We start from the raw sequence: 16,359 nt of genomic DNA on the forward strand, positions 1-16,359 counted from the left end.
CTCTGTCAGGTAACAAAACTAAAAATAGCCAGTAGCATGGTCATGATGATAACAGTGACCAGTTGTTTTGAGATAAACCGCTGTACACTGATTGGACCTCTCCCTGTGATCACCGACTCTTTCCTTCTCTATAAAAACAAAGACAGAAGCAGCTCTTCACCTGTCGACGGTCTGCTGTGACTGAGATAAAAAAAACATGTTCTGTATACTGTGGGTCATCTTTCAGACCTTGGCGCTTGTAGTAGAGGGGGGTGTGTCCTCAGGAAGTGCTGAGGCTCTTGCTAACGTGGGAGTGAATAATAATAATAATAATGGAGCAGCAGCTGGCAACAATGCCAATGCTGGGGCTCAAAATGGGGTCCCACTCAACGGTGAACCCTTTGTGGCACGCATAGTCCAACTCGGTGGCTCTTTCTTTATGCAGCCAGTCAGCAACCAAGTGGGTCAGCAGCAGGCTCCCTTGCAGCAACTTCTTCCCATTGGAACTCCTCAACAAGGTGGGCTATTTCTTGTGGGGCAGGCAGGCGGAGTCAATGTGAATCCACAGGGGCAGGGGACTCAGGGTGCCAGGGGTGGGCCGGTCATACTATTTGCTGGAGGAGACCCACAGAGAGCCCTGTTGACCCCCAGCCAAGTGCAGCTGATCCCAGTGGCTGGGCTGAACAACCAGCAACAGCCAGGCATTGGTGGACATGCATCCGGCAGAGTGAGATTTCAGCGCTCAGTGGCAGCTCGCCTCAGGAGGACACAGTCTCCAGTGATGGAGGTGATGGCAACCGAAGATGAGGAAGAATGCTCCGGGATGGAGTCGGAAGAGAAGAAAGCGAAATGAGAGAACACAACTGTCAGTCATCACAGATATCTCCTGAATGTTCTTACGTCCTGATCCTATCTACAACTAGCTGTTCATGTTCCAATGTTACCCATTGTAAATCACTATAATAAAGCTTTATGATCAATAAATGATGGAAGTCAAATGTCAATCTTTGTTGAGTCTTAATTACAATATATCAACACAGTGCATGCAAGATTTGACATCATCTGGAGCTCAAAATATGTCAAAGTGTGTCAGAACTTTAGTCTGACCGCAACACGTTCTTGGTCTTATAAAAGCACTTTATAAATAAAGTCGAATTGACTTGACTTGAAGACAAACCCGCATCCTGGGTATGGCTCCTCCTATGGTACTAATTTTTGTGTAAGAGACAGGACAAAAATGTACAAATGTCCACTTAAAGTAGTACACTGCTTGCTACTCCTTGCAACATGGTGATGTAGGTCTCAAAATATGTCCTACATACTGAACCACATTACTGGCATTCCTGGAGTAGCAGAATCAGGTGGAACGACCAACAATATTTGCCACAAGATTTAACTGCAAACAGCAAGAAAAAACGTTACCTAATCTGAACTGAATGACAGTGTGTAATCAGTATAAAGCTCCCGACCAGACTTTCACAAAGGGTGTTTACCTGGTCTGCTGTGGTCTGCTCCATTAGGAGTGCCAGACAGTCTCAGTATGAGACAGCATACCAAGCCAGCCACTTGGGATGAATGTAATGGCTCCAAACAATCTTGAGAAAATGTGCTGATGAAACGTGGGCTGCATTCCAAATCGCATACCCTTTCTTTTTTCTATTCTCCATACTACATCTGACCATAAATAGAATCTAGTAAGCATGCAGTAGGCATACAATTGGGACACACTTTTACATATTTATTTCATCATACCATTGCACCTTTGATCTTGCAACCTTTGATCTTGCCTCTTGCTTTTATATCCGTTGTATTTCATATGGAGGCTCCGTCGATGTGACATCATTTCAGCTGAGCACTGGATTTTGGGTCAGAATTGGCCAAATAGGGGTGCCCTTAGCTCAGTTGGTAGGGCGCCCCCCCACCCCCGGGCCAGGTCCAGCAGCAGACCCGGGTTCAATTCCTCGTTCTCTGCATGTCACTCCCCTCTCTGCCCCATTTCACCACTGACAATCAATAAAGCATAAAAATGCCCCAAAAATATCTTTAAAAAAAAAAGGAATTGGCTAAATAGCTTACAACACAAAAAATCTTGGCCGGATGTAGGTATTTTTAAGCATACTAAATCTGACCAAAAGAATTGGGACATCCTAAATCTTTTTTCTGCCATACTAAATAGTAGAAAGTATTGGTATTGGAACATAGGGATGATACAAATGTCTGTTCCTGCTAGTCACATAAGAGTTTAAACATTTTGTTTATGTGTAATATGAGTTGTTATTATAAGGCTGGTCAGGGGGAAAAATCAGCTTGAGACAAATATAAACTCATCACAAAGTTCTGTCAGGCCTCTAGACGTGACACGTTTTTAAACTTTGCATTAGCAGCAGGAAACATGACATTTTCAATTATAAGCGTGAAACAGTTCAGAAGATGTGTTTACTATGCGGTTTTTCTTGAAGCCACAGCCAACTTCTCAATTGTGTTTTATGTCATTTGAATTAATTGATTAATTAAATTCATGTCAATTGTAAGTTATCTCTTGCTTCCCTAAAGTAGCTCTTGTCACTGGTCAGCCCCGCCATGGTAAATAATAAGTTGTTCTTAATGACTGGCTTGTTGAAATAAAGGTTAAATAGAAATATAATACAAATGATCATAAACAGTTTGCTGCTCGCTTGGTGAATGTTTAATACATTTTAAGGGCAAACAGGTGTTTTTGGCTTCTCCATTTAAGCACTTGATGATGATGTCAGTTGTTTGCCTCCTGTGACCACAACCCTCAACATTAAGGTGTTTCATGATGGTTTTTAGACCGTAGCTTCCAGAAACCTCCAGAAACCCTTTCCAAGACCCTGAATCACTCACTGTTATTGTTCGTGGTCACTAAGCTGTATTGACAACAATATTCGATGGTTAAATGGGGTGAAGTGTCTTTGAAAACTGCAGCTCACGGGTTTACATTTCTTTAAAACGTGTACAACGTAAAAAGAAGATCAGTATTTCCCATGACACACATGTGACAAATATAGTTTATGATCAAGTCAACGTTCTTCTCTCTAATTGGCTCATAATAATCTCTGGGACTGATAAAAGGTGCTCTAAATTCAGAGAGCAACTACAGTCCTTTTTGGCACATACCATTTGAAGGAAGAACAAAAAATACAAGGTCTGTATTGTGCAATTGAGACTTTAAAATGTCATCATTATAAATATATGTCAGTTTCACGGACTGAGTTGAGTGAAATGCATTTATTCTGGTCTCTCTTCTTTTTATCTTTTTTAATTTTTAATTTTTACAGATATCACTTTGCAAAATGAAGCTTCTCCTCCTCACAACATTTATAGCAACAGTCTGCTATGTGAGTACAGTTTATCTATCTATCTATCTATCTATCTATCTATCTATCTATCTATCTATCTATCTATCTATCTATCTATCTATCTATCTATCTATCTATCTATCTATCTATCTATCTATCTATCTATCTATCTATCTATCTATCTATCTATCTATCTATCTATCTATCTATCTATCTATCTATCTATCTATCTATCTATCTATCTATCTATCTATCTATCTATCTATCTATCTATCTATCATAGACAGCAGAGCATGTAACTTCCGGTCTCTTTACTTATTGCAGGTCAATGCAGGCAAGGTAAGAAACATGTATACCAATAATTCAATTTAACAGTGTGCCAGTAGTTCAATAATCTAGATCATGGTTGGTAACGAATGCTCTTTCTCCCCATTCATTCAGACACAGAGGCTGTTGGCAGCTCTGGCTATGAACGGAGGATTGGCAAATGGAGCGATCCCAGGGATGATAGCTGGTGGAGGCCTGAATCCACCCATGATGGGAGCTGTAGGTGGGACTGGTTTCGTCAGGCAGCCGCAGTTTGCTCAGGTCAGTCTCTCTTACACAATATTCAAAAAAGTGTTTACAGTAAAATGAACCAAGGGGAGTTGGAGTCTTACATTCTAGGTAAACTTCTTGACATATGTATGCTTTAATTGGAGGTTGGAGTAGTGAACTAAGATTAAAAAAGTGTGTGTGGTAAACAAAACCAAAAACGTTTTGACATTGTGACACAGGTTTACATTTCTTTAAAATGTGTACAACATAAAAAGAAAATCACTATTTCATGACACACGTGACAAATATAGTTTATGATCAAGTCAACATTCTTCTCTCTAATTGGCTCATAATAATCTCTGGGACTGATAAAAGGTGCTCTAAATTCAGAGAGCAACTACAGTCCTTTTTGGCACATAACATTTGAAGGAAGAACAAAAAATACAAGCTCTGTATTGTGCAATTGAGACTTTAAAATGTCATCATTATAAATATACGTCAGTTGTCAATGCAGGCAAGGTAAGAAACATGTATACCAATAATGAAATTTAACAGTGTGCCAGTAGTTCAATAATCTAGATCATGGTTGGTAACGAATGCTCTTTCTCCCCATTCATTCAGACACAGAGGCTGTTGGCAGCTCTGGCTATGAACGGAGGATTGGCAAATGGAGCGATCCCAGGGATGATAGCTGGTGGAGGCCTGAATCCACCCATGATGGGAGCTGGAGGTGGGGCTGGTTTTGTCGGGCAGCCGCAGTTTGCTCAGGTCAGTCTCTCTTACACAATATTCAAAAAAGTGTTTAAAATGAACTGAGGGGAGTTGGAGTCTTACATTCTAGGTAAACTTCTTGACATGTATATGCATTAATTGAAGGTTAGAGTAGTGAACTAAGATTAAAAATGTGTGTGCGGTAAACAAAACCAAAAACATTATCACATTGTGAAAAAAAAGTAATAATCCACACAATATGGAATTTATGCTTGACTTTGGTGAAGATTGTTCTTGCTCTGCACCATAAGACCTTACTGTCCTGTTTTCTGAGTTGTCGGTTCCTGATATATCAGCAGATAACAATCTCATTAATCTTAGAAATGTATTTTCTGTTTAGGTCATACGCAATATGATATAGTCCTGGCAGTTATACAACAATGTGCACTCAATATATGATATGATCTTTCATATATTCATTTTGACAGTAATATCAAACCACAATAACCTTGAGATTAACACACATGTGCACCCTTTCTCTCAAAGTTTTTTCCCAGAGTTCCTGCTTTTGCTGTTCCGGCCCCTGTTCCCAATGTATACACTGGCCCTGCAGTCAATTCGGTTAGTGGTGCGCACTGCGCATACTGTAGTTGTGTGTCAAGTCACATAACACAAATCATACTTTAGAGATCCACATAAAAAGCACTGATTTATGTCTTTCATGTCTATTGGCAGGTTCCTTTCATGGGAGTCCCTCAAATGGCACAGATGAACCCTCCTCAGCAGCCTCTGATGGTAACATCCCAAATCACTGATTTTCAGTCAGCAACTGTTGCTACAAGTTACACAATGGTTTGAAACACTTGAGTCAGTAATGCTGTCTTTGTTTAGGGTATCCCGGGTGGTGTCATGCAACAGCAGCTTCCTTTTCAACCCGCTCCCCTCAGAAGATTCAGGGTAGGAACCAAGTACACTTTATTTAAATATGGAACTACTAATGGAAGCTGTACTGTACTTATTGTTGTTGACTCTCTCCAGCGTCAGATTGTGAAACAGGACAACACCTTGAAGACCACTGCCGACACTCAGGTACGATTGTGTGATCACAAGTAAAGAAACAGACTATCGGTAAATTGGATAGGGTTGCCAATATTATCAACACTGTCAGCTACTATTCTCTCTCCCCCCTCAGATTCCAGCTCCTACTGAAACCATGACAACAACTCCCTGTGACAAAGAAGGTCATCATGAAGATTATTAAGATAACAATGTTAACAATTAATTTTTACTCAATAATGCAAGAATCAGCAAACCTTTAATAATAAAACCAGAATTATGATTGTGTCTATCACTGATCATCATGGAAACTGTACTTGTTTTTAACTGCACATGCTAACTTTCCAATAAAAATAATTTACAAATCAAAGTGTTTTGTGGAACCCTCTGATTTGACACTAAAGTATAATTTGATTGCTGTCATCATTTCATGATGGATCTCTGCTGCCATCTAAAGGGTAAGGAGTATAAAAACACAGATAATAAAGACAGCTTGAAAGCACACTGTCTCATTAAGAATAGAATGAAGGAGGGTCTGCTGAATAATTATACAAAAACAAAAACAAACAATTACTAAATAGAGCTTTGCTGTGAGGAAGTATATTCATAAGTAATCCGGATTCATTCACCAGGACTAGGACTCACAGTAGCTAATAAAAATGTCAACTGTGTAAATCTGTAAATAAATGTCATGACTGGGACACTTGAACATTATGGAACTGTTGTTAATGTTACAAGTAACGGTTGTGCTTTTCCTGCTACAACAAGCCAACATATATGCAGTGAAAAAGGTTCTAATGTTGACACACACACACACACACACACACACACACACACACACACACACACACACACACACACACACACACACACACACACACACACACACACACACACACACACACACACACACACACACACACACACACAAAAAGGAGCACTAACAAGAACATAACACACGAAAAAAATCAAAAGTGCAGGGCATGGCATTCAAATAAAATGCTCTAGCTTTGGCAGGCAGTCAAAATTCTCAAGACAAATCATAGAAACACACAGCTTTCCCAGTTTTTTGCTGCCAATCCTCAACATGAATTCCAGCCTTTCAAGTGATTTGCCAATAGATGCCGACATCAGTCAGTCCAGATAAACAACTTGTGACAAATGTCTCATTATAAGCTCCCAGCTGCTGTTTTCCATTTGTTTTCTCATGACAAGCCAAACAGCACGTCTTTCTTAACATCTATAATTGCACCCTGAAATGTCCACAATTTAACATTTAACAAACATGAACTTGAGGTAAGAGAACATGTAAGAAGTGCATGATGTAGTACTACAGTACACAGGTTAGCTAAACTCAAAGTCATTGAGTTCTGGCCTGAAAAAACCAAACAGTGATTAAAATGTCTGTGGAAAACATCTACAGTTTCAAAGTATTATGAGGCCTGTTAAAAACTTGATGTAGACTGAGTCATGGCGTTTAGAGATGTGACTTAGGCCTAATAACATACTTACCTGTCTTGTGTTGCAAGTGTCTGAGTTTGATGCCATGACAAATGTCTGTCACACTGACCACACATTGTCTGGATGGTCTGGCGGTAGGTAGACTATAACGCCTCCCATGAGCACAGTTTAAAAGGGATAAGGAGACTACGAGAAGGCAGAAGCACAGAAACCGAAGGCAAACCAGATAAACGGTAAGACATATGATGTTTCTTTAAAGTTGTATTTCTGTCATGATGAAATGTATGGTTTCATTTTACAAAGCTTGAAAAAAATCACAGGAATTATGATTCTTGATTATGAGTATTTATTTATCGAATTTTCTTTTTCAAACATGCCTTGTGTTTTTACAGACTCTAGGATATCATGAAGCTTCAGACTACCTTTCTTTTGGTCTGTCTTTTCAGGACGAGCTTTGGTCTTCCAGTGAGTGAAATCTAAGTCCTGCTAAAGTGTATATTTATCTTATCCTCTAAAATGGCAAAGATGAAGTCTAATTTTTAATGCTATTTTTTTTTACAGTTGCAGATTGGAATTCTTGCAAGCAACAGCAATGAGGTAACTATAGCTTTCATAATGTTTATGGCTATATTGTCATTCAGGAACAATATAACCAAATTTGATACAACTCCTTTCTTGTTCAGATTCTTAGACTGAATGGACTAACTCTTGCAACTCTTGGACAAACACAGGTAGTGGAAGTTATTTAACACTAACATTATGTGCATGCATTCCTTTGTCAGACTTAAAAATCTTTACATGAGCGGACCAAAAAAATAACATTGTGAAATAAAATAAAATGAAATAAAACATCTTGGAAACTGAAGCAAACCCCTCCTTCTCCAGGCATCTTCAATATTCCCCCAGTATGTGCTGCAGCAGCAGCAGCAGCTACAGCAGCCTGAGGTGCTGCTCACGCCACAGTTTGTGAACTTCAACCCTCAATTTGCCAGTCCCTTCGGTCCCCAGGGGCCCCAGATGTTTCTGCCCTCCCAGGGCAACCAGCTCACTCCTGTGATTGTACCCAATGGGCAGCAAGATCAGCTTGGGCCTCCACAGGACCCCAACACTCCTGTTGTCCCACATCAGCCCCAAAACCCTGTTCAGGTACAATAAAGCAGTGAGTTAGACAGTGATAGTATCATCTTAATACTTTGTGTTCGAAGGGAGAAATTAATAATTTTTAAAACTTCCTTCAGATGTTTCCACAATTCCAGTACCCATTTTATGGATTTCCCCAGCTTCCCAGACAACAGGTATTAAGTTAAACATATTGACTTGTATGCAAACCTGCACATCTTTATTTGGGGTGATCATTGCATATTTGAAATGTATCCTATCATCCCAAGGGCTACCCGTATTTCATGTCTCCATACGGCTATCCCCAGCAGAGGAACACTTTGGTGCAGCCCAACAATGGTCAGCAAACCCTGGAGAGATCCACACAGAGACCACAGCTCCCTCTGCAGGTGAAACATGACACTAAGGAAAGAAAAGGGGGTACCGGTTTCTCTGTGCTTTTTAACCAAAAACAAACTCAATGTGTTATAGTGTTATCCTATATTTATATATATATATATATATATATATATATATATATATATATTTTATATATATATATATATATATATATACAGTATATTTATATATGGAGAATGAGGATAATAATAGAATAAAATCAATATCCATTTAAAAAAGCGGCAACCTTCCTTTGCCACTTTTAACTAAAGTCAAAAACCAGAGCAGCAGACTATTATGACCATAGAGGGGACCCAATTATAATAACATGGCTGCAGATATTGAGTCATGCACAGCTGCTGTGAGGCAATGTATTTTGTCTGGCATATTGTCTTTCTGTCTTAGCAGTGGACTTATGAAGTCCCATTTTAGTGTTGAACAAATATTTACAATAAAACATCCGCCCTGCTTAATGATATCTTTAGCAGCTTTTAGTTTTTATTTATTAGATTTTCTTTGTTCAAGGATACCATTAACACAAGATTTGGCATCTAAAGGGATTCTTCCTAAAGTTTAAAATAAACAGAAGGAAACATGATAACTTAATAAATATACTTGTTCCTTTTCACATTTGTCTAATATATTTTTCCTGCATTTGTTTCTATTTTAGCAGGGCTCTCAGACTAAGGTGCAAACAGACAAAGTAAGTATTTCTTTAATTTCACCAATATGACAAGAAAAGACACACGTATGCACCCGTTAAATCTAACTGCTGTGTTTTTGTAACTTTATCAGACATGGCCACTGACCGGGACACAGAAAGAGTCTACTACAAATCCTCCTGATCCTCGTGGCGACACAACTGGCCCTGGAATTGACGAGGTATGGTATTGTACAATGTCACAAAGCTTTCAAATAAACATGCACATGCACATACATAAAACCTTGGTTACTCTTTTCATGTGTCTTTTAATTGTGCATTTTGATTCTGAGTGTTATTTTTTTTGCTTGATGTTTCTACAGGGTCACTCCAACTTCCCCTTCCTGTTTGAGCCTTAACGATCACCTGAGAATGAACTCATATTTACTTCCATGTGTTTGGCTACAGTCACTCTTCCTTCTGCCAAATGTACTGCAGTGAGCCATTCTTTCAACTGCAATGTATATCTACTCAATTCTTTTTATATTGCACTAAAAATGCTTGCTTTCAAAACATGTCAAATAAATAACTTTGCCAAGGCAATTTGCGTAAGAATTTTATTGTGGTGTACAGAAGTTATGCTTTTACAATAAATGGTCAAATTACATGATTGATTTCCCAAAATATATCACAGGAAAGATATACATAATTTTCTTCAGAGTTGAATCAAGCTGGAAGCTGTTTCTTTCTAAGAAAAGTGATAGATATAAAAGAAGAATGGTTAGCAAATACATGATAAGGAAACTTAAATTAATCAAGGTATCAATCCAACAGCACCCTCACCTTTTAGAGTTACCAGTACTCATCCACTGAGTTGTATTCCCCTCCAACAAGTTTACCGAGGTCCATCTTAAAAGTAAGCATGTTGTTCAAATTGACCATACAAGCCCAATCTCAAATTACAGATGTGTACAGATTACTGAAAATCCCTTATTGATATTAGGCTAATTTCAAACAATGTGCATAATATCCCAGTTAAGATAAAAAGAAAACAGAAGCTCTGTGGCTTCTGCTGTTCCACCAGTGAATGTGCCACATACCAACAAAATGCTTAAGTAAAGGTTGCATGTCAGTGAGGATTTCCCATTGTACTGAGAACTATTATATAGAAAACATATTCAGACATACAGTATACTGGTGCCATATGCTTATAAACTCTCTGTACTTACATATTTCAAAACCCCATACTCGATGGAGACTTTATTCTACAAATGGAAAACAAGAAATAGTTATTAATGATATATATAAGCATCCCATATAGTGTACAGTAAATAGAGACATCATCTTCATTATGTAGTGGGCAAGCAGTTTACCGGTTCTGTGGCATTGTAGATGATCTTCACGTATTGCTGAAATTGAGATGAACAGAAACAAATATCACAATGCAGTGTTACCATTTGAATGAAGGCAGATTTTTTTTAAGTTTATACATTTGACTGGAAAATTTAAATTTGACAGACAGCCAGTATACCCCAATCATCGGAGGCCCTTGTTGTCCTCCCTGTAAAACAAGTAAAGTTGAGGTAAAGTTTAAATCCAACTTGTTCAATGATACTGTGATCATTTCTACACAAAGTTATATAACTTATTATACCTTGTGATGGTGTCGGTGATGGTGATGTCCTCTTCCTCTTCCTCCCTGGATGGATCAGTCATAAGTAATTATTGATAATGAAAATACTATTTATAGTATTTCTTATGATTCTTTAATTGTGAAAAATCCTACCCTCGGGGTCAGAAATATGTTCTCCCCCTGCAAGATTTTTGCAACAAGGGTCAGTGGAATAAATACACAAGATGGTGTAATTTACAACACAACTTGATTATTTTATTTCCTTAATAAAAGTTAAATCTTTTTTTTTACCTCCTTCAGGGTTACACCACTGACGTTCTATGGGTGAAAGCCAGACATTTAAGTGAACATTTGTAAAAATCAGTGAAGAGTGTCATAACAAACAGTATACTGGATTTAACATATTCTCACTTATAATCTTACCTGAAATGTCACGTTGTCAACCTAAAAATAAATTATAAACACAAGGAAAAACAACTTTTTGCAAATTGTTCTGGGTATTATTAAGTTTGGTTATATTGTGAGATGACAGTTAGGCCTACCTTGAAAGAAGGGGTAAACACCTAAAGAAAAGTAGGTAAGTTAGCCAATTTAATCGCACATTTTGAAAGCAGCATCAAGTAGTACAACATACATGAAATATTGGTCAAAATTTGCTTTTCAAAATGTGTGTTTAGGAGTACATGGAAATGAAATTCCACCAAATAGAGCTTCTATACTTTCTAAAAATCACATTTGGAGATAGGCCTATGTGAAATATATAAACATGTATTAATATTCCTTAAAAGATGTACATAAAAAATAGCTATAGTTATCCAGACTAATGAGAAGAAAAAAAAATTTTGTGCAACATTTTCATTGTTTTTTCTTGATGTAATATAATGAGTAGGGCATAGTTTGAGAACACTATACTCGAATCCCATTCCTGTGTCCCACAGTGTGAACAGTTCGATGAAGGACTTTTGTGTTTTCAGTAGGTTTCAGTAGGCCTACAGTATTGCACTGTTTGGGAGCTTACCAGTGCACCAGGGTTCCTCCTGTCAGGCAACCTGCCTCTTGGAGGTCCTCCGGGTCTCCCAGAATGCCTTGAGAGTCCAGGACTAGTGACTCCAGGCTCATTAGTCATGAAACCAGGACCCTGTTTGAAGCACAGATAAGGTTCTGTCGAGTGATGATTCAGTAGACTAGACTATGTTGCAGCAGGTCTTGATAATCATTAGCCAATATTATAGCCTACTATAATGCAAATGTTAAAATTAGAATGGAAATTTAGTAGATACACAATGCTATAGCCTATAGGACATATAGCATAGGGTAACTTGGTCAAAAACCCCTTCTTCAAATAATTTCACAAAGTCAGTCAAAATGCAGCCTAGTCAAAAGTTCTCCCTCAGTGGCAGCTATTTCCTTTTTTGTCTAATTATTTTTAATCACAATCTAAAGTAGGTTATATATTTTTATGTTCTCCCAGTAGTCTATCACAATATCTGTCTGCAGTTTCCAGCTAACTGGCTCTTGAAATTGTTACGTTAAATGTTACTAGCTTAATTTGCAAATTGTCAAAACAAACGTTTGAAAAAGAAAAATCATCACCACATGTTACAAATAGGTTATTCAGAATTAACACTGGACCTGTGTGACCATTCATATTTGTTCACAGTTACCTTAAACTCTTCTTCCAATTTGGGTCCATGTGCAGGCAGTTTCTGCCATGGCCTCCGAGAATCGGGCTGAAAAGAGAATCAACAAAATAATTAGAAATTATCAGTTCAAAACATCGAGCAGAGGTTTTCTTGTTTCATTTTAAAAAAGTGATACTCACTCGAGCAGCAACTGCCGACAAAATTAAAGCTGCAATACACCAGAGATGCATGGTGTCTGATGAACCTGCAAGACGACATCATGATAATTATATTGAACTCTGAAAATACCTGAAAATAGATGACAAACATTTCACATAACAAGTCACTTACTGTAAAGCAAACACTGAATCGAATGTAACATTCAACTGTGCTGAGCAAGTATGTATGTGGCCTGTCGTGCATGGATACTTATATCAGACATCAGACATTGAGACACACCACAAAAGTTTAAAAAACAACACATTAGTCACACTTAATTAAATTGCGAAACAGCAATTACTTCACACTGTTTTTTAATGACCTAATTGGGCTTTGAGGCCTGTTCCTAGCAACAGGACATGACGACAATAATCATGACTGGTATCAATGATTAATAATATTAAAACATTGTAAGTACAACTTTTATATAATTTTACATGATTGTATTATACATAGGTTTTTGGGTTGTGGAGGTAATAGGAAGTAGTTTCCTCAAACAAGAGGAGTTACAAAGAAAAATGCACACCTCATTGGGTGTTGCCTGTTACCTGCATAAGCCACTAAGTCACTGGATTTGTAATCATAAGACAATTGTTTCCCGTGTTTGGCACCTCTTTTCTAATTTGCCAATACTCAAGGTAGAGAACAAACAAACTAAATCCACATCAGTGGTAATATAAAATGTTGCCTAACCATACTAAAACTAATAATTAACTTTGATTTTCAGACAAATTTATTATTTCGAAAGAGCTTAGCAACAACTTGAAATGTGGAGGAGGGAGATTTCCTAATAATTGAAATTTCCCAACAATATTATGTGCTCATGAGATGACATCCCCTCCTGTTACTGTATAAGAAGAGCTCAACATTCAGAGCTACACAACAACTACCTTCTCGGCCATCTTTTAGACACACAGCTGTGAAGACTTGAAGGTATTTATACGGATCTTCTGTGTCTGTATTATCTGTGTGAGGTTGGTGGAATCATGATATTTTAGAACATCTGAGCAAGTCTTAATTATTTTCTTCCCAACAGTTGCGATCACTGTAACCATGCTGAAGGTAGCATTTGTGCTCGGACTCCTCCTGAGCCTGGCTCTGGCTCAACCTGTAAGTATAACACTCTCATATTCAACATCAGTACAAGTGTTCTTATTTGTTGATACCATTATTATTGTCATAGTGTAATGCAGTCAAAATCAAACATACAACTTTTACATACATTTATTTTTGCAGTTGGACCTGATGCTCAAAAGACTTGCTCGGTCAAGCTCTGACTCTAATTCCAATGAGGTGAATGCATTGTCCCTCTACTATTCAACGTTAAACACACCTGACGTTCAATAACCATTACATTTCCTTGGAAACTGTACTACGCTACTGTATGTTTGACAATGACTGTTTCTACCCTTCTCGTAGGTTACCTCCCAGTCTGCACTCACTACCCAACAAGTGCTCCAGCTGTTCCAACTTTTTCAATTATTGCAACAATTGACGACTACAACTGCAGCTACTACGACTGCAGCTACAACTACTACCGTTGCCGCTACCCCTGCCCCTGCTGGATAATAACATCTGAATTGTAACCACTGATCACTAAGTGAATAAAAACTATTTTAAAACATGAGCTTTTTTTTGTCTCAGTTTGTCATGGCAATGTTTTTTTTCTCAGTTTTTATCTTTAACAGTGTCCCATTTCAAGTTCAATTAAACATGTGGTTGAAAATCATTTAATTCTCTTTAGTATCTGTTAAATAAACCTTATAAAGGTGTCCCGAATATGTTTGTGTTTCTAAGAATCTGTATGTCTTAGAAACATTAATAATGCTATGTATAAGGTGAAGAAACAGATTTAAGAATTGCAGCTCAAAGTGCTTTACAATAGAGGAATTACATGCATGCATTACATCAATGCTATATATAAGTAGAAACAGAACAAACGTAAAAAACAGGGCTGGAATGCCATAAAATAAATAAATAAGGAAAAAGGAATACACTTGACAAAGGAAGCAAAAATAAGACAAAATAAAGTAAGAAAACCCCATTGATACAGACAGTCAGAGTAGGATCAAATAAAGTAAAAAAGTCTCGACACTTTTGTTTTTCGTTTAACTTCAGTGATGGCAATTTACAAATAAATAAGCGAAAACTCAGAACGATCTTTGCCTAGTGTACAATCTAAAATACGCGCCTTGGCCTCTGAAGTTATCAGCATAACCGTAATAGCATAACTCATTTTCCCAGTGGACACAGATTCACCACCGGGCTTGATTTAACAAGATAAGCCCCTTTCGGACAATGCCAGAACAACTCAGAGCTGCCCAGGAGGGTCTTTTTACTGAGATAAAATGCTCAACAAAAGATATAAATAACCTCCTCTGAGCTGGAGAGTCTTAAATGAGCTGAAGTCTCTCAGTCCCCCCCCCCCCCCAGTGCATTACAATAATCAATTGGACCTCAAATGAAGGCATTGACAGGTTTTATAGCATCTCCCTGATTCATTAGCTATATTTCTGAGGTGGAAAAATGATGTCTTTGTAATGTTGTTACGTAATGTGAGACTTGAATCTTAGATATCAATATGTGATGATAACGCCAACACTTAATACATTTAATACAGGGATTTATTTTCGCCAGACAACTAAAAAGCATTTCTGTTTTTTGTTTTAGGGCTGTCGAGTAGGATTTCAGTTTTTTAACTTCAAGAAATGAATGCTCATCCATTTATTTATTTAGATAGATTGATAGTTAAATAGATAGATAGATAGATAGATAGATAGATAGATAGATAGACAGACAGACAGACAGACAGACAGACAGACAGACAGACAGACAGACAGACAGACAGACAGACAGACAGACAGACAGACAGACAGACAGACAGACAGACAGACAGACAGACAGACAGACAGACAGATAGATAGATAGATAGATAGATAGATCGATAGATGGATAGATAGATAGATAGATAGAAAGATAGATAGATAGATAGATAGATAGATAGATAGATAGATAGATAGATAGATAGATAGATAGATAGATAGATAGATAGATAGATAGATAGATAGATAGATTTTTCACACAGTTCACACCATTAATATAAATGCATTTTCTGGATTGTGGATCTTTTAAAATGATGTGTCAAATAAGCAGCTTGATTAGAGCATTTACCTTTCATGTGCCCAGCAAAGGATCAGCCTGTTGTTTTGTAATCAACACTGTCATTGTCAGGAGCACTCCAATTTAAACAGAGTGTGATTTAAACAGCACTGCTGGGTATATGAGGTATTATTTAAAATATTTAAAAAAATAAAATACACTTAATGTTGGCATGGAATTATTGTAAATATGCAGTCAATTATTTTCAGGACGCATGAAAAAACAACGTGTAGCTTTGTACATGAATCATCTTGGGTGAACACCACTTCACTGTTTCTCAACAGCTAGATTAGTTTTAAGATTGGGACAGTGTACAACAAGTGTTTAGGATTATCCATCCCAATACATGATTTCATCACATTTTATAAAAAACAAAACAGCTTTGACGGTGGTTTGGGTTACTCGGACACATTTCCACTTAGGATAGGTTAGGGTTAGTGGAGAGGACAGTTTAAAAACAAAGATAAAAAAGAATAAAAGTATTAGAATTTGAGAAACATCTACGAGGGTATAATACATTATTTC

At 37.6% G+C, this 16,359-nt stretch overlaps 1 protein-coding gene across 1 annotated transcript; it reads right to left on the bottom strand.

Annotated features, from left to right (window-relative positions):
* Positions 1 to 10,409: 10,409 nt before the first annotated feature.
* Positions 10,410 to 13,577, bottom strand: LOC307252298 (uncharacterized protein; the record flags this gene model as incomplete). The annotated part of the gene is made up of 11 exons (XM_080029935.1): positions 10,410 to 10,466; positions 10,575 to 10,610; positions 10,733 to 10,762; positions 10,856 to 10,900; positions 10,988 to 11,014; positions 11,126 to 11,152; positions 11,258 to 11,278; positions 11,377 to 11,397; positions 11,853 to 11,972; positions 12,499 to 12,564; positions 13,566 to 13,577. The coding sequence occupies 11 exons, from the start codon at positions 13,575 to 13,577 to the stop codon at positions 10,410 to 10,412; spliced, it is 462 nt and encodes a 153-aa protein (XP_079886061.1).
* Between the last annotated feature and the right edge of the window lie 2,782 nt (positions 13,578 to 16,359).

The sequence above is a fragment of the Ammodytes marinus genome, assembly GCF_949987685.1.
Source record: "Ammodytes marinus genome assembly, chromosome: 6".
NCBI lineage: Eukaryota > Metazoa > Chordata > Actinopteri > Uranoscopiformes > Ammodytidae > Ammodytes > Ammodytes marinus.